This window comes from Dermacentor silvarum, chromosome 7 (assembly GCF_013339745.2).
Source record: "Dermacentor silvarum isolate Dsil-2018 chromosome 7, BIME_Dsil_1.4, whole genome shotgun sequence".
NCBI classification, from domain to species: Eukaryota; Metazoa; Arthropoda; class Arachnida; order Ixodida; family Ixodidae; genus Dermacentor; species Dermacentor silvarum.
Window position 1 is genome coordinate 110848664 of NC_051160.1, and position 24312 is coordinate 110872975.

At 45.7% G+C, this 24312-nt stretch overlaps 1 protein-coding gene across 1 annotated transcript in view; it reads left to right on the top strand.

The window, feature by feature from the left end:
- LOC119459075 (uncharacterized) overlaps positions 1-12610 on the top strand; it is a 46719-nt gene extending 34109 nt beyond the window's left edge. Inside the window, exon 7 of the mRNA XM_049671573.1 lies at positions 10492-12610. Within this exon, the coding sequence (XP_049527530.1) occupies positions 10492-10920 (429 nt within the window). The 3' untranslated portion in view covers positions 10921-12610. The remainder of the gene's footprint in view (positions 1-10491) is intronic.
- The last annotated feature ends 11702 nt before the right edge of the window (positions 12611-24312 follow it).

Sequence of the window (24312 nt, forward strand, 5' to 3'; positions counted from 1 at the left end):
CATGTAGCGAATAAATATAAAGATTGCACGAGACCAGTTGTGCACATGAGCTTATGGTGAACAAACAAACATTGCATAATTAAGATTACAGGTCCCGTAGGGTGAAAGTAAACACTATTGTACGCATCTTTACTTTTATAGCACTTCATTAAGCATGTCACAAAGGCTTTGCTTCACGTTGACTCCAATCTGTGTTGGATCTGCATTATTTTTTTGCTGTTCTGCATGGGTTGCCATACTGACTATTGCTCAGTTTGTATTTGTTCTCTCCTCTCTGGATCCATTGTACACCCTGAAGGCACTCGTTGCTATGATGTATGAGATTGCTATTTGTGTTCAGGACTTGAGGGATCTCGAGATTCCTGCAATGTACGAGATGCTACCTGCTGATTGCCATTCAGCACAGCACAGCTATGTCCTTGGGCCTCGTGCACAAGTGGCAGGCAGCAAGCGAGCTGATGGTGTGCCTTCCACACATGTGAGTGTGTAGATTTATCCCGATAATTTGCAGCTGCTAAATTGCTATGCTTGGTAGAAAAACTGTAATGAAGTGTTCGTTTGGTCTTGTTAAGCAATATGTATACTGAACTAATATTGCCACGCATATACTCGTAGTTGGCACAAACTAGAACAAGAAGTATTGGAAAATTCAAACAGACCAACTCAGTATGAGAGACATGCTGTGCGGACAGAGCTGTGTGCCTCCTGCAAAAGAGGTGCACTACTATGTTTGAAAGTGCAGAGGCCACTGCGGATCTATTTCTCATGGAGCATGCACCATGTTAAATAAAATGGCGGCATGCAGACACTACCATGTTCTACTGGTAAAATAGTGCAGTTGAAACCTGGAATGACAAAACTGATAGGCAGCACACAAAAAATTCACTTTTTAAGAATTGTGAATTGACACCGTACAGACAGGAAATGCGATGAAAACGAAAATGTACTATCACAATTCTAGTAGCAGTCAACAAACAAAATGGTGGCCATGACTTGTTTCCTGTAATCACACAATCGATGCTGTGGCAGTATTTTCTGACTTTAAGTGGGCAGAAAATGTGTTTCAGCACTTTTTCGACTCTTTAGCATTCATCATCATCACCATCATCAGCCTATTCATGTCCACTACAGGACGAAGGCCTCTCCCTGTGACCTCCACTTACCCCTGTCTTGCGCTAGATGATTCCAACTTGCGCCTGCAAATTTCCTAATTTCATCATCCCACCTAGGTTTCTGCCGTCCTCGACTGCACTTTCCTTCTCTTGGTATCCATTCTGTAACTAATGGTCCACCGGTTATCCATCCTACGCATTACATGGCCTGCCCAGCTCCATTTCTTCCGCTTAATGTCAACTAGAATATCGGTTATCCCCGTTTGTTCTCCGATCCACACCGCTCTCTTCCTGTCCCTTAATGTTAGAACATGTTCCGTTCCATCGCTCTTTGTGTGGTCCTTAATTTGTTCTCGAGCTTCATTGTTAACCTCGAAGTTTCTGCCCCATATGTTAGCACTGGTAGAATGCAATGATTGTACACTTTTCTTTTTAATGACTGTGGTAAGCTCCCAGTCAGGATTTGGCCATGCCTGCTGTATGCACTCCAACCCAATTTTATTTTTCTGTAAATTTCTTTCTCATATAAGAGTTCCCTCTGAATAACTGACCTAGATAAACATATTCCTTTACAGACTCTAGAGACTGACTGGCGATCCTGAATTCTTGTTCCCTTGCCAGGCTATTGAACATTATTTTTGTCTTCTGCATATTAATCTTCAACCCCACTGTTACACTTTCTTGGTTAAGATCCTCAATCATTTGCTGTAATTCGTCCCTGCTATTGCGGAATAAGACAATGTCATCTGCAAATCGGAGGTTGCTGAGGTATTCACTGTTGATCCTCACTCCTAAGCCTTCCCCGTCTAAGAGCTTGAATACTACTTCTAAGCATGCAGTGAATAACATTGGAGAGATTGTCTCCTTGCGTGACCCCTTTCTTGATAGGTATCTTTCTACTTGTGAAGAACCAAAGTTGCTGTACAATCGTAGATATTTGCGAAGATATTAACGTATGCCTCCTGTACTCCTTGATTACGCAATGCCTCGATGACTGCTGGTATCTCTACTGAATCAAATGATTTTTCATAATCTATGAAAGCAATATGGGGAGTTTGGTCGTACTCCGCATATTTCTCTATTACCTGATTTATGACATGGATATGATCCATTACCTAGGTAGATTATATGGGGGGCTAATGTTCAAGCATGTTTCATTAGAGTTGGATTGCAGTTTAGTAAAGTTTGATTGTTGAGAGCTATGAAATGCATTTAACCCTATGGGCATTGTCCTGGGTTATGAAATTTGTCCTGGGTTATGAAATCATTCCATTGGGACGAGAATATTGTCTCAGGCTTTCGCTATCGCACGGTTTGACTGTTAATTGAATAGTACACTAATGAACTTGTTTGTTGTGTGAACTTGTGTTGTTCATAGCATTGAGGAAGAATTGCTTGTAAAAAAAAACTTAAGTGGCTTTATTATGTGATTTGTAGTTTACTTGTTGCCACTGACGTTGCTGCTAGCTTCATGGCGTGTGCTTGATGCACAAGCAATTTGGAAACGAGGTATAAGCCCATTTACCGATTATGCATGCTCATTGTATGCAGTCTTCCGAGGGGCATTCTGTCTATTGTCAGGTCTAAACTTTTTTTTCGATAAAACAGCGAAACAAGGAAAGCTAGGTTAGTTAACCACACAGGCGTATTGCTTTTATTTCAGGAGCCCGTCCCAGTACTTGCGCAGCTGGGTGTGGAAACTCCACTGTTCACGCCAGTTGATGGAAAGGTAAGCTATGTTCGCTTATCTGAATCAAACTGGTTTATGGCAATCTTAACTACAATGAATATGAGTGGAGTACTTTACCCTGTACTAACTGTGACACTTAGTCTATGCAGTATTTCAAGCTAATTCATTGTCCATATAAGTGATTGTCATTATTCCAGTGAAATTCACATTTCCGAGAACAGACCACTCCTATGATTGTTTTATTTATCTGTAAAGAGGAGTGCTTTGCTAGCAATAGTGCGTCGCTATAGGAGCAGGAAAATTCGACATCAATTGTCTATGAAAGTGCTTATGTAGTGTGATAAGGATTACATACCCTGTTTATAACTTGAGAAGGTATGCATAGGAAGATACTGTGCACTTCCATAGTGGTATGCCAAGGCATTGTTTCAGGCTAGTTGGTCTGTCATACTGGGAGCATCAGTATCGTTAAAAAAGCAGATACAGATAAGAAATGACAACACATAATGCTAACTTCCAACTGGTTACTTTGGACCGGCACACCTTTTTATAGAGTCTTTACGCATGTCCACAACGGTGTGACATCATGTATAAATGACGGCACACATACAGGACCTTTTAAATAAGCCATTTCTTTATGGGTTAGTGACACTGCGTCCAAGTGTTGAGTATGAACAGCATCTATTATCTCGTGTGTCCACTGTTGTCCGGCTCTGCCCACAATACTGCACTGTTCAAACAAAGGTGCAACCACACTTTTACAATGGCACACCAGCCACCCACTGGCAAATTTCTTTACGTTGTTATGCTCCCATAGCCAATTCTTCAGGCATTATCCTATTTGTCCGACATACAATCTGAAGCATTAGAGGGGTAAGCGGTAGATGATGCACTCGGTACAATCAACAAACTTATTTTCGTGCTTTTTTTTTGCAGTGCTGTCTGGCAGCAGCATTCAGGTTAATCATCCAGCATAGCCTTGCTAGCTTGTTAAGTGTGGAGAATACTACTTGTACATTCAATTATTGGGTAGTCTTTTCAAATTGTGCGATAGCTTATGTATATATGGGACCACAGCTATCACACAACCTGAAAAGGACTGCCCAATGGTCGAATGTACAAGTAGTACAAGCAGCCCCTTAAGGGTGCACAAAGGTTTACTGTGTGGTTTCTACTCTTCCCCATCTGCTTTCCTAAACTTTTTATTAATTCTAAAGAAAAACTAATATATCCCTTACGAAAGGTACTTGTCGTTGACTGAGATTAAATGTGGTGCAGCCTCTGAGCAAGAATTGTTGTCCCTGGGCTATTATCAGTGAAGCGTAATTAACTAGGACCTTCCTACAGGCAGGCTGTAAGCTTTCAACCTTTTGCATATATCTTGCTTTTATCCTGGAGTGCCATCACTGTGTCTGGCAGCCTACTTTTCCTTTGTAACTGTTGCCTTTCTTTAGCCATTATTTTAGCAAAAGAGCCTTTTTCTGAGAGCACATGCTATTTTTGTATTTGAGTAGCTAACCTTTTGCAATTTTTATCTTTCGTAGGTTCACATTGGAAATGGCCTCTTTGTTTGTGCCAGCAAGTGGACTTAGGTGAGCTAAGCTAAGTCAGAAAGCACATGTGCGCGGGAAATTTTGCGATGCCTGTGGCAACCACAGGAGCTAATTAACAGGAGTGTGACTGGAAAAGTCTGTATGCAGAAACTGAAGGAGGGCAGAGAAGCCAAGCCAGCGTTGACACCACAAAAACTTGGTGCAGTGCGAGCTAAGTAGACCCTGTCTTGCTAGCTCATGTTTTCATAAGGATTACAGTGTTTTAAAGTTAAAACGGAACACCTATCGCACAGTGCTTTTTCCGCATGAATATAACGGGTTGTCTGTAAGTAAGATGGTGGTTGTAGTGATGTGATCTCTTCTATAGGCCACAGTTGACATCTACACATCAGGGACACGCATAGCTGTATGCGTATACTTTGTGATGTGCTGTCACTGACAAAAACTACCGTTTAGTTTCTATAGTGGTATTAAAGGTGCATTAATTTTTCCTATCAGAATTCTGTAACTGCATCTATGCCGTGTTTTCCATCTGCAAATACCGTAATGCGGTAGCAAAAAGCTGTGTAGCCTGTATTTGCATGAGCTGGTTATACTTGTTCATTTATTGCAAAAGGCGTATTCAAAAATATTATGAGTATTTCAGTAGTATTGCAATTCTGCAGCAGTTTATATTGTTTGTAAAGCAAGAACATTCAACAAGACAATTCGAGGACGAGCACTTGCTTTCAGCTGCTGTGGTTAATCTCAATTTACAATATCAATTCACATACATAAAGAATTCATAAACCAATGTGAAATGTTTGCGCTTTACACACAATATCATGCAACTCGTCCAATCAGTTACGCTATGGAGCCATCTATGGTGCATGTTGGTACCAGTGGCTTGTTGGAAAATAATGTGGCTGCTTTGTTTCATTTACATTTTTGTGCAGAGGCATACGAGCACTTCGTTTCCAAGAACCCAAGCGCTGTGGACAGACGCCAGGAAGCTGAAAGACCTCAACAAGCATCTGGCGACCATGCTTCGCGATGCAAAATAAAGGTGTTTTAAGTTACATGCCCCAAAAAGTATCCTCTGTCCCAGAGCTGGCGTATCACCTGATTCACAGTGCGAGCCTCAATATAATGTTGGCAGATGATGTTACTGTGTACAACCCCATAAAAAGTTTTGCAGGAACAAAAGAACTCGTTCAACACAAATGAGAACAGTTGTAAATGTAGCTATACAAAAATAGTGCAATTTTGCACAGCTGAATGAGAACATTTTTGTTTCGCGTACACATACGAGAACGACATCGTTGAAGATAGCCATGCGAGAACTGTCTCGTTGAGCATGGCTAGACGAGAATTATCTCGTTCAGTGTACCCATACGAGAACGATCTCGCTCAACGTTGCCAACGAGAATCTTGTTCAGTGACAACGAGGTCCACTCATCTACTCACTCATACACACATGATGTACGAGAATCTCGTTCAGTCTACGGAGCAATAATCGCGTACAGAAATTCTCGCACAATTCTCGTACATATTTTTCAATAGGGAAGTGCTTGCATCCTATTAGGACATGAACTACAGTGAGCATTTCCCCACCCCTGCTGCAGGTGGGCTGTTCATTTCCTGTGAGAAGGTAAAAGTGTATCCCAAATGTGTGTCCTATTCTCAGTGGGGTGAGTGCCACATCAGTTTGCCTCGCTTTCTTTCCACAGACCCAATTACCTATTTGGGGCTTTACCATGTGCAGTTTATTTTGCGTTTCTTTATCCCACTCTTGTTGGCAGTATTCTTTCAACGTCATATGCAAGAAAGGTTTTAGATCGAGGACTGGCACTGCAACGTTGCTGCGTGCAGCTCCAGGGGGGACGATGCTGCATTACGGTCAGCGAGCACATTGCCTTCAATGCATCTATCATCACCCCACCTAGTTTTCTGCCATCCTCAACTGCGCTTCCTTTCTCTTGGAGTTGATCTACCGCACTGCAAAGGCAATCATGCAAAACACATCTGCGTAGCGTAGTCTACCGCGGCCGCCACGGATTGTCGAGGGCTCGTAAGTGGAGGCATACTGCCTAACTTAATATCCCTGTCACACGGGCACCCGCAAACACCTTTTAACTCGAAATCGAACTTTCGATTTGAACTCTAAGGAGATGCGCTCGGTGTCACATGGTCTTCCTTTTGGAAGTTTATTGGAGCTTTTGGCAAAGGGAGTTCAGCAGTGACCATTTTTCCTGTAAAGCGCTTTTGGCTTCCACCTCAGCACAGTGGTATAAAGCGTTTAGGCGGTGGATCATAGACACACCAACTGCATACTGCCGCGCCAAGGTTTCAAGGAACGCTTAAGCACAGGTTGTGTCTCCAGTGTGTAGTCCCGTCACATGAACATACTTTGTCATCACTTTTATGTTTGTTACTTTTCTTTCCTGTGCTGCAGCTTTAGAACAGCATGCTTCCCTTAGGAATTCATACAATCTTAATTTTCGGTTGATTAGATCCACACTATATACCCCCCCATTTTTTGGACTGCAGGCTCAGTCAATCCTGTCAGCATATTGCTGGAGTGCTGTTGAGCATAGCAGACATGACAGCCAAGGATTACAAGTCTTGTACTGATGATGTGCCATGCAAGTGGATTGTTCCTGCTCAAGGACGGGTGCTGTTCGTGCACCATATCTCCATTTGCAATGTTTTCTGTTCTTTTTTTAAAATAATTTGGAGCATTGATTTTGTTGTGTGAGCCACGGCTTGTTGAGTAATTCAGGAATTACAGTACACTAAATTAACTTTATTTTTGCATATTATATTAAATCACAATTCGAAAGCAAAATTTACAAAACAAAAAGTTTGCAACAGAATAAGCTGGTAAATACTGCTATTATTAGTAGGTCACAACAGCTTCAGTACAGTACTGTACTGATTACGGTTATAGATGTGTCTTGTGCAAATGAGTTGTTTATTTTCTTCGTTAGCACTGAAAAAACAGGCCCCAAGGTTGCCACTTCAGGACATCCCCTTTCAGAGGCATGTTGTGAACAAGCCTGCCTACATTAAGAAGCAGCGCAAGTATATACGACTATCTCAAGACAAAATTTCAGAACTCAAAGCAAGCCTTTCAGCTTGCTGCCCTTCACTGCAAGTGCTACGCTACCTGTGTCTCGAGGACAAAGTAGCACACACTAAAGTTAATCCTGATCACCAGGTTTTAAATGATGAGGATCTTAGGTGTGAGCAAGCACAAATCCTCATAAGTGCCCACCTAATAACAATGGAGCCCCTCGATGAAGTGCAACATAAAAAAAATTTGCAGAGAAACAATGGGCCAGGCAACAAACTAAGGCACTCTGCAAAGACAGGTTGCATAACTGCCTCCGTGTTTAAGAGAGAGTGTTGCTGTGTGACGCCGCAAGGCTTGCTAGGAATGTTGCTCGATCCAAGCGATCGAGCCATGAGCAAAGCCATGGTTCATGGAAGAATGCACGAGAAAGATGCCGTTGAAGCGTATTCAGACTTATATGCAGTCGAGATGTGGAATTGGAGGTGACTGAAACTGGATTGCGCATTCATAAGCAGTACCCATTTTTGGCTGCCTCTCCAGATCGCATTGTTGTCCTGCATGGAGCGCAAGGATTGCTTGAGGTGAAATGCCCTTTTTCTAAAAAGGGTATGACTGCTGAAGATGCCTCCAAAGACAGCAAATTTTGCTGCATGCTGAAAGATGGGAAAATCCAACTTAAACAAGACCATGCATACTACTATCAAGTGCAAGGACAAATGGCAACAACAGGGCACAAGTGGTGTGATTTTGTCATATGGACAAAGGCACAAAAGCCAAATGAAATGCCTTGCTAGGAATGTTGCTCGATCCAAGCGATCGAGCCATGAGCAAAGCCATGGTTCATGGAAGAATGCACGAGAAAGATGCCGTTGAAGCGTATTCCAGACTTATATGCAGTCGAGATGTGGAATTGGAGGTGACTGAAACTGGATTGCGCATTCATAAGCAGTACCCATTTTTGGCTGCCTCTCCAGATCGCATTGTTGTCCTGCATGGAGAGCAAGGATTGCTTGAGGTGAAATGCCCTTTTTCTAAAAAGGGTATGACTGCTGAAGATGCCTCCAAAGACAGCAAATTTTGCTGCATGCTGAAAGATGGGCAAATCCAACTTAAACAAGACCATGCATACTACTATCAAGTGCAAGGACAAATGGCAACAACAGGGCACAAGTGGTGTGATTTTGTCATATGGACAAAGGCACAAAAGCCAAATGAAATGCCTTGCTAGGAATGTTGCTCGATCCAAGCGATCGAGCCATGAGCAAAGCCATGGTTCATGAAAGAATGCACGAGAAAGATGCCGTTGAAGCGTATTCTAGACTTATATGCAGTCGAGATGTGGAATTGGAGGTGACTGAAACTGGATTGCGCATTCATAAGCAGTACCCATTTTTGGCTGCCTCTCCAGATCGCATTGTTGTCCTGCATGGAGCGCAAGGATTGCTTGAGGTGAAATGCCCTTTTTCTAAAAAGGGTATGACTGCTGAAGATGCCTCCAAAGACAGCAAATTTTGCTGCATGCTGAAAGATGGGAAAATCCAACTTAAACAAGACCATGCATACTACTATCAAGTGCAAGGACAAATGGCAACAACAGGGCACAAGTGGTGTGATTTTGTCATATGGACAAAGGCACAAAAGCCAAATGAAATGCCTTGCTAGGAATGTTGCTCGATCCAAGCGATCGAGCCATGAGCAAAGCCATGGTTCATGGAAGAATGCACGAGAAAGATGCCGTTGAAGCGTATTCCAGACTTATATGCAGTCGAGATGTGGAATTGGAGGTGACTGAAACTGGATTGCGCATTCATAAGCAGTACCCATTTTTGGCTGCCTCTCCAGATCGCATTGTTGTCCTGCATGGAGCGCAAGGATTGCTTGAGGTGAAATGCCCTTTTTCTAAAGAGGGTATGACTGCTGAAGATGCCTCCAAAGACAGCAAATTTTGCTGCATGCTGAAAGATGGGCAAATCCAACTTAAGACCACGCATACTACTATCAAGTGCAAGGACAAATGGCAACAACAGGGCACAAGTGGTGTGATTTTGTCATATGGACAAAGGCACAAAAGCCAAATGAAATGCCTTGCTAGGAATGTTGCTCGATCCAAGCGATCGAGCCATGAGCAAAGCCATGGTTCATGGAAGAATGCACGAGAAAGATGCCGTTGAAGCGTATTCCAGACTTATATGCAGTCGAGATGTGGAATTGGAGGTGACTGAAACTGGATTGCGCATTCATAAGCAGTACCCATTTTTGGCTGCCTCTCCAGATCGCATTGTTGTCCTGCATGGAGCGCAAGGATTGCTTGAGGTGAAATGCCCTTTTTCTAAAAAGGGTATGACTGCTGAAGATGCCTCCAAAGACAGCAAATTTTGCTGCATGCTGAAAGATGGGAAAATCCAACTTAAACAAGACCATGCATACTACTATCAAGTGCAAGGACAAATGGCAACAACAGGGCACAAGTGGTGTGATTTTGTCATATGGACAAAGGCACAAAAGCCAAATGAAATGCCTTGCTAGGAATGTTGCTCGATCCAAGCGATCGAGCCATGAGCAAAGCCATGGTTCATGGAAGAATGCACGAGAAAGATGCCGTTGAAGCGTATTCCAGACTTATATGCAGTCGAGATGTGGAATTGGAGGTGACTGAAACTGGATTGCGCATTCATAAGCAGTACCCATTTTTGGCTGCCTCTCCAGATCGCATTGTTGTCCTGCATGGAGAGCAAGGATTGCTTGAGGTGAAATGCCCTTTTTCTAAAAGGGTATGACTGCTGAGGATGCCTCCAAAGACAGCAAATTTTGCTGCATGCTGAAAGATGGGCAAATCCAACTTAAACAAGACCATGCATACTACTATCAAGTGCAAGGACAAATGGCAACAACAGGGCACAAGTGGTGTGATTTTGTCATATGGACAAAGGCACAAAAGCCAAATGAAATGCCTTGCTAGGAATGTTGCTCGATCCAAGCGATCGAGCCATGAGCAAAGCCATGGTTCATGGAAGAATGCACGAGAAAGATGCCGTTGAAGCGTATTCCAGACTTATATGCAGTCGAGATGTGGAATTGGAGGTGACTGAAACTGGATTGCGCATTCATAAGCAGTACCCATTTTTGGCTGCCTCTCCAGATCGCATTGTTGTCCTGCATGGAGAGCAAGGATTGCTTGAGGTGAAATGCCCTTTTTCTAAAAAGGGTATGACTGCTGAGGATGCCTCCAAAGACAGCAAATTTTGCTGCATGCTGAAAGATGGGCAAATCCAACTTAAACAAGACCATGCATACTACTATCAAGTACAAGGACAAATGGCAACAACAGGGCACAAATGGTGTGATTTTGTCATATGGACAAAGGCACAAAAGCCAAATGAAATGCATCACATTCACGTAGAAAGAATTTTCTTCGATCAGTCATTCTGGGAAAGTGATATGCTCCCAGCAATATTGCACTTCATGCAAAAATCTTTCATCGCAGAGGTGCTGAGGAGGCATGTAAGGTGACTGGGCAAGCTGTACACAACTGGACAATACGTCTCCTATAAGAAGACCAAGGACGCTTTATGTATGTTCTCTAAAAGACAGCGTGGTGCTTAAACGATGGAGAAGAGCCCTTGAAAATCGTCCAAGCTTGTTCCACGAGATGGCTGTCAATTGCAACAGCGGTTGAACGGGTGCTGAACCAGTGGACCGAGCTAAAGCTCACTTCGAAGTTATAAGATTGGCAGAAAAGTGTTACAATGCAGAGGTGCTACAACATCAACAAAACTTATTTGCTCTTTTTGAGGCCAGTACTCTTGGATTTTCAGAGTTAGTAAGTCTTTTGAAGCACATAACGCAGACCAAACCAAGCTTCTGGACGACCTCGTACAACTACTGTCCTCACTCATCAAGGAAGTGGTGCTTGCAACTGCGCCAGCAGATGTATACACGACGAAAGTGGAAGACTATTTGTGTCCCAAACCGTACTTCGGCTATTCATTTGAGAAACACATTAATGACATGAAGAAAACTGGCTTAAGATGAAGAGCAGACACTGAGGAAACAATACACAATGTTTCTTGTTGTCCTCATTGACCAGATCCGCTAAAGGCTATATATTTTGATAACATCCAAATTCTCAGGAAGAGAGAGAAAGAGAAATAACTTTATTTAGAAAAAATAGGGTTAAGGGGGCCGGAGGGTGGGTCCTTAGTGTAGGACTCCAGTGGCCACCGCCACGCGCCGTGCCTGGTCGAGGAGGCTCAATTGAGTCTCCAGGTCAGTCCGGGCGAGGATGGCTGCCCAAGGCTCAATAAAGGAATTTTGTGCTAAACAGGGCAAATTTGAATTTTGGGGTCGTGAAAGTGTCTCAACTATCAGTCAGAAAGGCGTTATGCGTGCTGAAGCCGTCACTGGCTCCATTGTTGGAAGAAATGGGTGTGTCTAGTACAAAAATTGATGTATATAATGCCAGTGGACAATGTCACGACTGTAGCATGGGTACAAATGTCGGCAATGCAGAACTTCTGGTGTGAAGTAAGCACTTATCACGACTCCTTTGGTGAAAGCCCGTTTCAAGAACTGGTAGACTTTGCCATCTCAATGCTTGTATTACCATACTCGAATGCTGAAGTTGAAAGATCATTCAGCCAGATGAACTTGTTGAAAACTGCCTACTTGGATCACTGGGTATTTGCACTGGAAATGTGCCGCTCTACAATGACGAAAAAGATCCTTTACATTTCTATGATTGTGGGTGGAATCCAACCCCCGTCACAAGAGTTACTCATGAACCGCAACCTGACGCTTTAGCAGGCTGCGTTGCAAATGCACCTGGTATGTGCTACAATAATGGATGCCTTTCATGCTGTGGGGACCCCTTTGGACCCCCTTCTCCAGATCACGCGCGACTTAGGCCATTCACCCGTGTGATCCCTGGAGACATGCTGTTCCAGCCTTATTGTGGACAGCGTACATTGCCCGCTGGCGCGATGCTGAGCCTGCTGCTTGCGCGCACGGTGAATGTTACGCCATGCGCCGTGCATACAAACAGTGCCTTAGGAGAGGGCCCCTCTCGCCCTCTGTTCGGCATCTCTCTCCTTCAGCATCCAAGGTACGCGGGTGCCATCGCCCGGCAGATTGACTTCCGCGGTGCTCTTGGCTGTCGGACGTGCGGTCCAACTTTGTCCCGCACCCCTCTGAGCAAGGCAGTCCCTTTGTGTGGCGAACCTAGCTCAGAAGAGCCTGGGTGGTGGAATAAACTTCCCGGGATCTCTCACCCGTAGTCTGGGACTGTCACTCTAGTACCGTAACTCCTGTCTTCTACACGCATTTTGTACCTAACGGAATAACCCCCATTCATTTGTGCCACGACTGGAGTCTTTACGCCTTTCCGGTGAGTCAGCGAACCTGGAGCGGCACGCCTTTGCATGTGCTGCAGAGCAGGGATAAGCTACGTGCCTCCTTAGACCTTAGCTAGCCGGGACCACGGCCACGTTAGCCCGAACCCCCACAACGCAGACACTTTAGTGAACTGTGCCATGAATGCCCTGGGCATATGCCACTCTTCGATGAACATCTGGCCAACTTGTGTCACTGAGTATATGCCACTGAGAATGGGGCACGTGAGGGAACAATTCTCAGCGTTTGCGAGCACCGGTGCACCACGCTTCTTGTCTCGGAGGCCACGCACGGACTTCTCGGCAGCATCACCAGATAGCGCAGCTTGCCCATAACAAAGTGCGAGAGAGCAGCCCGGTTGCAACTTGACGCGATTATAAGCAATGCACCGGTGTGCCACGGATTTCGGAGGCCACGCGCAAGCTTTGCGGCGGCTCCACCGGATGGCGCCGAGTGTTTTAGCAAAAAGCAGAGAAGAAATTGCGCGGCTGGATTTGAAACAAGCTCTCACCCTCAACAGTTCACACCATTATGGTAATAAGAGCTGAACTGAAATGACAGAAAAAGGGGTGCTTCGACTACGATCTTCCAGACATAGTTACCCAACTCATTGGAACTCGTGATGCCTACAATGAAGTGAGTCAGCCGTCAACTTTGACAGGTGCTGCAAGCCAGCCAGGAAAGCCGCTCTGCCAAGGGGGAGACTTGGACAGAGATACTGATGATGACGAGCTAGACATATTTTGAGACTTCTACGCATCTGCGCCTTAAGCGAAAAGCAGAATGTGGTGGTCACTAGAGGAATTAGTGTTCGTGGTATGCCTGTCCAGTTAATCGCTGTAAATCAGTTTCTGAGAATTCACTTTTTGTAGCCAGTTTGTAAGCCACATTGCTGCCATGGCACGGCTATTAAGCATTTAATGCAACCAATCCTCGCAGCAAATTTCGTATCTCATTGCAGGACCCTCTAACAAGACTGTGGGTTTCATATATCTCATGGCCACCCAAGATGGTCTGGAGGTCAGAAGCACGTCTCTTGAACACAGCAAACCATGTAATATCAGAGCCACTTTTTAGGCATCTGCCTCAGGAATAAAGACTGCCACCTGAGCTACAAGCAGAGGCCATGTCCATACTACATCTTCATCCAGACAAGAAGCTGCTGAGGGAGCATTTGGAGAGCTGTAAAGCAAGGTTGTTACACTGAGGGACCTTTCAAACCTTGCAGCCAAAAGCAAAAAAGACATCCTGCGTAATGATCGGCAAGCCACAGTCAAGATGTTGCAAGACAATTATAAAGCTACAGTTAGACTACCAATTGATGAAAATAACGAGCTGAGGGCAATGTTTTTTCAAGACGAAACAATGAAAAAATCCTTTGGGAAATATCCTGAAATTATCTTCATTGATGCAACTTACAAACTTCTTGAGATACGGATGTCATGTTTCCTAGTCATAGTAGAAGATACAAACGGCGAAAGTGAAGTAGTTACAGTTGGGTTGTTTGCAACTTATGATGGTGACACCCTCCGCTGGTTCTTCGATGTTTTTAAGCAACTGGGCAACCATCAGAATAGTAATGGCCGACAAAGATTTGAAGGAGAGGCAAGTCGTAACTGAGCTACTGCTGCAGGCTTCTCTCCACATCTGTGCATTCCATACATTGCAAATAATCCGGCGTGAAATCAGCATTCAGAAGCTTTGGATATCAAAACCAGAGCAAGGGACTGCATTAGATCTTCTGCAGCGCACGGTCTACTCTCCAAATCAGGTCTTGGACTACTTAAAACTGAATTGGCACAGCATCCACAGTGAATGGGTTATGGGACTGAAGTGGTCCTGCAGCAATTTTCTCAATTCTACAAATAATTCGGCTGAAAGCTTATATCCTTAATTGACAGACATTGTCGTAAGGTGCTCTTTGGAAAATTTGTTACCGATTCCTTCTGCTTATTATATACATTAAGAAAGGAACATAAGTCATAATGCTGCTAGAACATAGTCAAGAGATGGCGTTGAAGTGCAGAAACTTTGACTCACTGTGATAATGCAGCAAGAGTGGTTGAAGGTTCAGCGACTGCGACTAATTATTGCAGATGAAACAAATGGATCTTCTTTGCATGAACCAAGTAAACTTATTTCAGTGTCTGTAACAGTACCAAATGACAGAGGCATATTCAAGCACTCAGTAACAAGTGGTCCTTGGAACTGCAAGTGAGTATTGAGTTCACGGATAAATGTCATTTATAAGGAGGTTTTTGTACATCTTGATTGCATCATATATCTAAAAAATTTCTGTATTCACAGCCATAAGTTGAAAGACTAATTGTCTTAATTTCCACGCACACACAGTATGATTAATTCAGTTGGAAAAAATTAACATTTGCTAAATTTAATTATTACGTTACGCCACTACATTAGCCCCTACTCTTACATTACGCACACAGATGCTCCAAGTTTATCAGTATAACAATGAAGTCCTTCTTTGTAACTTACTATGCAGGTACATACATGCGTGCAAGGGAGAAGGCGCGCGAAGGTAACAACACAGGCCATGTTCCCTCTACAGGTGCAGAAATTGGCAGAGAGAAGCGCCGCTGCCTAAACAGCCACCTAAATGAAACTCCAGAATGCAAAATCTAGAGTAACTGCTGTTTTATATTAATGTCGCATGAAATTTCTAGCATGGACATATAACACAAATAATGAACCTGACAAGGTGAAATCAGAGTGTTGGATCTTATAGGCATTTAAAAAAATTTTTGCACTGGGTTTGTATAATTAACATGTTATTAAGTTATGGCTTTAAAACTGTTTTTTCATCCAGCCAAGTAACTTCAGCAACAGTGCATGCTAGAAATTCTGTGCCACTCAAAGAAGCTTTCACGTTAGTTTGCGAAAAACTAATATGTCAAAAACAGATTGGGTGGCTCATTTGCCTCATTTTTTTTCCTAAATAAATACCGCACATTGACGCGCAATAGTGAATCTTTAAAAAATATTTTGAACACCGTTGTAGTTATCTAAAATTCTATAAAACCCTGTTCAGTTCTACAAGCCTTTAATGCAAGATGATGCTATTTCCTTACAAGTGCTTGAAACTGTTATTGCGGGTAAGGTTTCAAACAGGCAACTACATATGTAACATTTTAATGTTATTGTAACTGCTTGAAACTGCGTTGCCGTGAATGGTTGTGATCCCTCAAAGTTGCATTTGTGTGCTGTCTTTTCTTTAACCCTGTAATAATGCCCAATGCATCATAGTACTGCTACTCCGAGTTTGATGCCTAAAAATGCTGATTGAAGTGCGGGATTGAAGTGCGGTTCTTAAAAAAGACGGAAAACTGATCAAATGGTCGTGCTACGATGCGCTGTAAGTTGCAGACGAGAACAAAGCAGAGCTAAAGGTGTGCCTTAAAATAACATTCAACCACATCAACCCTTCCAAGACTGCTGAGGATGAGGGTTAAGCTTGCCACGCAGATATTTTGCAACTCCGTAGCCAAAGGAATTCTTTTCTATGCAAAGAGAGGCGCGTCTCGTCTAACCAATGTTGAGCCGACGGTCGAGTTCACACTTTTTTTAAATGACCTGTTTGACGCTTTAAACAGACGTTTTCCAGCAGAAGGTTTAAAACTAGACGGCAAAGACTTTTTGTGTTTTAGAATCTGCATCCGAGTGGCTGGACTCGTGGGAGCAACAGGTCGTGAGCGGGGAAATTCATAAGGACCTTTTTCTGACGCAGTCGACTGCAGAAGGCCTACGTGTAACCCTGAAATCAGTGCGGGAGCTGTCAATTTACCTGCTGAAAGACTGTGACTTCAAGTATGTATTGACAGTGAAGATGAACCAAGGCCTACTGGAGCGCTTCTTTGGCATAATCAGGCAAGCTGGTGGGCAAAGTGAGCACCCGACGTTTCCCACGTTCCTACAGCTGTACTGCATGCTCAGCTAATATTATTTGGTAAAACCACCAAAGTTTGGGAATTGCACGCTGCCTGATAAAAGACAAGCAGCCGTTGTGACTTTGGCTGATATCAGGGAAATATATAAGGGTTCATCCACGCAACGCGCAGGAAAGTTGGATGAATTAAAGCGAAAGCTTGACGGGCTCATCGACGAAGGAAGCTGGGAGTGCGACGATGTCTTCGATTTTGATGAACCTGACACAGACGCAACAGTAGCTGACTGCATTGTCCACTACGTTACAGGTTTTGTGTGCAGAAAACTTCGCAACAGAACAACCTGTTCGATTTGCAAGAATGCTCTTCAAGGAAAACAAGGTCTCGCAAGCGTGCCCGAAGCTGATCTCGTGAACTGTAATACCAGGGGCTGGCTCACGCATCCAAACATGCACCTCTTTGACTTTTTCAATACACCGAGGAACAGTTTTCCAAGTATGCAGGTGACAGGGATGCATACGACAAAACTACCGATGCCGTGTTGGAGAATTTCCACTTCACATTTCCTTGTGGTATGCACAAAGAAGAAATGCTTGCGAAGTCGCTACACTACATCTGCCTACGTATGCGTCAGTACTGTAGGCAACTGAAGAACAGACATAAAAAAAGAGCCACGACTTGCGAAAAATGGCAAAGCTTGTACAAGTGAGCACGACCACTTCACGAACTGAACGTGACTTTCTTTGCTTATATGCATTTCATTAATTTCTTTTATCGGACATTTTGTATGACCTCTTGTGTGATCGCTTTCTTGTCTGAAAATTGTAAAAGTCAGTAAATAAATAGCAATAAAATATGTGTGCTGATGCGAAGTTATGCTACATATTGTCACGTAGTGATGACGGCAGTTCGACAGTCAGAAAGAGAACCAAAACGCTTCTAAAAGAAGTGTTCATTAGGCGGACTTGCGCCAACTAAGAACCGTACAACTCGGCGCCGGCGCCAGCAACAAACGTGCTCGGCGGTCGTCAAAGAACAGAGTGCTTGATGCTTTAGGCCGCGCTCGATTTAAAGGCTGTAAAAACTTTCGAGATAAGCGCCCGCAAGTAACGACAAGAATGTGGAGCAATGTCTAAGACACTGTTCCAGATTCTTGTAGTTACTTTTAGGCACATCTCGTATCGTGCACAAAAATGATGAAGTCATGTGGGGGTAACTTTCTAACGCGAACGATCCATGGCCTATCCCCCGAGGTGGGTAGCGCCAAAGGTCAGAGGAACAACAAAACAAACAGTACAAAGCTTTCGCGGCAATATGAGCGGAATAGCAAAGAGAGATGCTGCTGGCTGAACCAGAGGCGCCAGGTACAGCTGATAAAAAAACATCACATCCGTCATTAAAAAAAACGTTAACTTGTATAATCACGCGATTGCAACAGAGCGCGGTCGCAGCAGAAGCTGTTCCATGATCCTATAACTTAATGTCGATTCCAACGTATTGCTCAGGCCTTGGCTTACGTTATTAAGAAAATGAATCAGTTATATGCAGTCTCCAGCCAAAGTGAACCGCACATCAGCAATCGTTCCTCAACCTAATTTATTTCTCATTGCACGTGGATTGCAATTTGGGCAACCCATTATGAACAATAATTCAACGACTAGGCCTCATAATAGGTACAAACCGCTCGGTCTTTGACAGCGCCGTGTTAAAAGGGAAAATTTCGTTGCCCTCGGCAGAGCGGTTTTACACCGTGAACAGGACGCAGGCACAGGATATGCGGGAGGCAGAGCCAAAGGGCATCAGTTTCGCACACCATCTGTCGGCGCTATCTGGAAGCAGAACCTTACCGCGGCGCGCCCAGCGACCGCGCTCGCTCACCTAAGTTACCTCTTACACCGTGCCGTTGACAGCGTTCCCGCCGCGCCCCAGCCCTTCTGCGTTTGCGGGAAGCCTGCGACACTGTGTTGTATCGCCCCCTCGCCGGGAAGACAAACTTCCTTGCTCACTCGCAGGAGGCGATTGCAGCACAGCTGTCGCGGGTGGCTGGCGCGCACTGGGTCAGAGTGAACTTCCGACTCAACATAGTCGCGGTTGACACTGCCACCGACGCTCTACTGGACCTGCTCCTCGCTGTCACGGAGATATGTGACGTCCTGGTTCGCGCGACGACAGCCCCCGGCCGAGTCCTGCACGGGATACGTCTTCGACGTCAACCGCACCGTCAGAGATGACGTCCTGCTGGCGAACATCGAGTTGGGTGTTGCGGTACTCGGATGCTTCCGTGCGGGCAGAAACGTCCTCCGCTTCGGGGGCGGGAAGCTCCCTGCTGAGGTCGCACTGTTAAGGTGCGCCGGTCTGGGCTCCCGAAGCGCCCGCGTCCTAGGCAGTACCACCACTGTGGCGCCTACGGCCATGTAGCCGTGACCTGCACCTCCGAACAACGTTACCTTTGTTGTGGGGGCGCCCACACAACGTACGGCTGCATGGCGAAACAAGCCACCTGCCTGAACTGCAGTGGCCCTCACACAGCGACAGAGCCGCACTGCCCCAGCTGGCAGCAAGAAAGGAAGATCGCTGAGACCCTCGCCTCCTCTGAGCTGCCCATTTCCCGCCGCCAAGCTACCGTCCTCGTCCGCAGCACGGGACAACCCATCACACATGGGCTGCAACAACTCGCAGGCCTCCCGTGTCCCGTCCCGAGTGCCACCTGGCCAGAGCTACTCCAACGCCGTGGGCGACCGCCCGGCGAGGCCGCCCGTCGCGGGCAACACGTCGACGCCTGCGTCCCCATCGCCCTCGGCGTCTCCCGACTGACGCAACGTCGTCATCGCTCTCTTGACTGCCGCGCTCACATTTGCGACAGACTTTTTTCCCCAGGACTGCCCCGCATGCCCAGTGTGCGTGGCCACCCTTGCCGCTCAACGAACACTGGCCAGCCATGGCAGTTAGGCCTCAGGGTGTTTCTTGGCCGCGCATATTGCAGTGGAACTGCAACTCCCTGTGCCGCCGACATGCTGAGCTTACAGAGCATCTTCCTCTGCACGACTACGATGTCCTCGCTTTACAGGAAACGTATGCGTGTGCAGAGGAGGTCTCGCTGCCGGACTACATCGGCTACAGCAGTGCGTCGGACTGTGCCATGCCTGAGTATGAATGACACTGCATCGTACTCCGTTGACGCGCATCCGCTTGGCCGTCCCCGCGCTGCCGTCTACGTTTGAGCTGCCCTTCCTCATGCGCGGGTGCCCCCGGACCCCCTGTGCTCCGCGATGGTCGAGTGCGTGGCCGTCACTGTGTGCGTGCATGGCACCAACACCTTGGTGGCCAGTGTTTACGTTCGCGCGGGTGCCCGTCGCGCCGACTACTCGTTCATCATGCGCCTCACTGCGCTGCTCTCACCCAACACCGTCGTGTGTGTGGCAATTTCAATGCCCACCACTGCGACTGGGGAAGTGCCAACAGCAATGCGCGAGGAGGGGACTTGTCTGCCGTCGCGGCTGCGGGCCTCACCGTCCTTAACAGTGGGGAAGCGACGTTCGTGCAGCGGGACGGAGTCGCCACAGTGATCGACCTGGCGCTTGTCTCGGAGCGCTGCTCTTACTCCTGGCAGCGTGCTCCGGACACCGCCGGATCGGATCACTACCCGATCACCCTGTGCCCCACCAAGCCAAGTCGCGGCGCCACGCGCGTGTACGCTGTCGTGCGGTGGCCGCTCTTCCGCGAGATGTGTGCGAGACCGTCGCACTGCAGTGATTACTTCGCGCACATCGCGGAGTGCGCGGGCCGTGCCACGACACGCGTGATCGTCCCCGCCGGCACGCCCTGCCCCGACATCAAGTTGCTGAACGTCCGCGCGGCTCGCCGACGTGCTCAGTGACGCGCGGTCCGCTCCGGTGCTGCCGCGGACTGGACTACATACAACCGACTTAACGCGGTGTGCAGGCGACACGCGAGGCAGCTGCGCCGACGTAGCTGGGCGGGCCTCTGCTCGTCGCTCGCGAGACCCCGCAACCAACACCGCGGCTGGCGCGTCCTGAATGCGCTGCTGAACCCCAGGACACCACGGTTCCCTGTGCGCGCCATCGCTGTGGCGCACGGCATCCGCGAGCTCGCGCTCGCCGAACAGCTGGCGGACGCCTTTGCTGCTGCCGCCACCTGCTCCCCTGCTTGGTGTGCCTGCGGTACCGCTGCGGGCACTCTACGTGGCTGTGTTCGTGCGGGGTGGAGATCAGTCAACCCACGCGCAGGCAATCACAAGTCTGTGTGAGGAAGACTTCACCTTTCACGAGCTGCAGGGCGTGCTGTGCCACGGGCGGCACCAGACTGCGCCCGGGCAGGACGGAGTCACCCACCAAATGCTGCGACCTATGCCATGCCATCTGTGCCTATGCCCTCAGGAATGGATTGTTTAAATACACAAATCAAGGTCCCAGATTATGAAGGTACTTTGCAAAGTTCCGCAGGGGAGTATATAAGGTACTGTGTATTGCCTATTCTATATTAATATTATTAATGATGTGGTACATACTATTGTAGTGCTAGGTTTCTTATATACGCTGATGACACCATCATCTCCTTTTCTGGTAATTACATAATCTTAGAGACACCTGTAATGACATGCAGTGCAGAGTCCGCATCCCCACACACATAGACCTGTGTTAAGCCAATAAGAGGCCAACATTGGTCAGAGCCTCATCCACATCCATAGTCTGGTTAGACGCTTTTAGCATGCTTTTCGAGTCAGGTGCCGTTTCTTGTACACCCAGGTTGCACAGTTGGCCAGCCTTGTATAGGCATCATGAGTGTGTGTCAGTGGCAACTTCTCCCAGAGAACTGAAGATTGTAGCCGCTGCTGAAGAAATCTGCAACAGAGCTGCTGTGAGAAGCATGACGTCGATGAGTTCCGATCCGATCTGAGTTATAGCCAGCGTTTTAATGGCAGCGAAGCGCCGGTGCAGTGTCAGAGTCTCAGTTCGTTTGCCATCTTCACAGCCTGCCCGAAGTCACCTGCTCAGTTATTGAGGTGTGACAGCTACATCTACTCTATTTGAGCCATTGAAGTATCGAACATGTTTTGTTCACAGGTGCTAACAGGCCCTAAAGTGAGGGGAAAGCCGTACACGCGAAAGAAAGCATCACTGCAAGCAGGCCATATTTGCGGACTTCGGATCTTGTGCCGGCAGCTAGCAGTCAATGGCCAGAAAAATCGCACGTCCAGAATGGCGCAGTGGTACATGTACACCGCACAAATGCTTTAACATGCGTTGTCGTCCTATCCGTGCAAATGTTTGTGTGCCTTGCAATGTTTGCCGCTGTACAGAGGCAGCATCAGAAGTTAATGCCAATAGTTGTAGCACGACGCAAACCCTGACCTCGGGCTCAGCAGCAATATGCTGTATAGCAACTCACTAGCGCAGCGGGTATTAAATATCCTTATAGCATTAAACTGAATGTGTTTATGTTTAAAGAGGTAAAAATCATTTACTAGTCTGCAGTCGCTAAGTACATGTACTGTACTGGCTATACTGTTATAAAAATTCATCTGTGGTGGAAATTTCTGCATCTAATTATGTATATGTGTAATGGCTGTCTCAATATATCACTCTTGTAGCCAAAGCACTAAAAGTTTGCAGTTTCAAGTGTCATGCACCTATTTTTTTTCTAACTAAGCTTCCGAATGAAAAAAAAATATGCTCCATGTATGCATAATAAAAATTTTTAATTATTGTTAAACAATACACAAGTTCCTCAACTAGCAGAAATGGCAGTGCTTTCTGTGTTATAACTATTTATCGCAATGAGCTTGCAGGTGCATCACATTTTATGTTTTCCATATCTTTGAAAATACGTTCTATTTTGGACATGTTGCACATAATTGTCTTTGATATCTGACATTATTCTGTGTAGACGGTTGTTTATGTCTATTTTAAGTAATCTTGTTTAATCAGCGCAAAACGAGACAAACGAGAGCAAAGAAGGTCCACCTTTTTTGCCGCCCATTGTCTAGCCTGTTATCATGCCTTTCTTTATTAGGTAAGCCTTAATGCTTCCACTTCCACTACGCATTGTGCTTTCTTGGTTTCCACCACACATTTATTCTTGCTTGCGAGTTTTTTTTCTTTATTCTAAAGCATGTGCCTGTAATGAAGTAAAAAAGTTATTGTATATAGAAGCTGGTGTGGGCCCGTTATTTTGGTTTATTTGCAGCAGAGTGGCGACAGTGAAATGCACTGAAGTACCCGACCAGTTGTTATATAGCATTGGTTGGGTGCTTCAATGCCTTCCACTATCGCTGCTTCAAGGTGTGTGTGCCCATGCACACACACACACACACACACACACATATATATACACGACACACATACCGTCCGAAATATGTCCGCCACAGGATCTAATTTCGGACGTCCAATGAATGTACGAATTTGTTTTTTTGGATATTCATCGAACATCCGATGGACGTCTGCTGGAGATTCGCGGACGTCCATCGGATGTCCCTTATATCGGAAACAGATATCCATAGGACATCCAGCGGATATCCGTGGTTGCTTGGGTTTTACAGGAGGGCGCAGGAGCAGCTTGGGAAGAAACAAGTACTACCGCTGGCTTAATTCAAAACAGAAATTGCAGAATGCCTTACCTCGCATAACAAGTGCCTACCCAACAAGCGACCAGGAAAGCCTTCTAGTCAAGACATCGAATTCCAGGTTCAAGCCCAAAAAGCACGAGAACCAGCTGCCGCAATGCGTCCGATCTGACCAAGTCGGCCACTGGCCAGAATTTGATAAGAGACAAAGATGTGAGCGGCCATCTTGCACAAAGAAGTCGTCAGTAAGATGCAAGAAGTGCAACGTTCATCTGTGCCTGAACGCAGCAAACTGTTTCATTTCATTCCCCACATCGTGCTAAACACACCACCGTCCGTGAAGCTTTGTTTTTGCCCACAGCAGCAAGACCGCTCGGCCATCTTCATGGTGTGCCATATTTGGCACGAAGCTGTATCTCCATTAATACAGTCGTTATAACTCTGAAACGTCTTGTATATGTTTTTGTTCATTCAATCAATAATAAAAGTTGAGAAATAATTTTTTAATATCACTTTTTCATAATTTATGCCATAGAGGGTTAAGTTTCAATATTTCTGTTTTCATTTGTGTCTGTTTGGACTATTGCTTTCTCCTTACATAAAAGCACCGAAATAAAATTGAACAATGATTGCTGCAAAGCTTCTGATGTCTAAAATTTCAATAACCTTGCTCATTTAACCTCCCTCCTAATGAATAAATCAAAGGTGAAAAATTATGTATATTCATTCATTTTACCAAAAGAATGCAGGTGCTATTGTTTCATGAACCCATTGGTGTTAGTTTATCAGAACCTTTTTGTGGACTATATATAGTTTGTTCATATTTGAAGACAAAGCTACTACACAAAAGCAATAAGACAATGAACAGACCCACAAAACCACAGGAAAGCTAAGCACAGTCCTGTAATGTCTCATTTTGTATGTGTTCCATACTTTTCTTAAGTTGTAAACAAGAATCTGCAACAACCAAGCCCAAGCTACAAACAAGTGCCTGTGCCAAAAGGCAGTCTTCATTGACCATGATGAGGC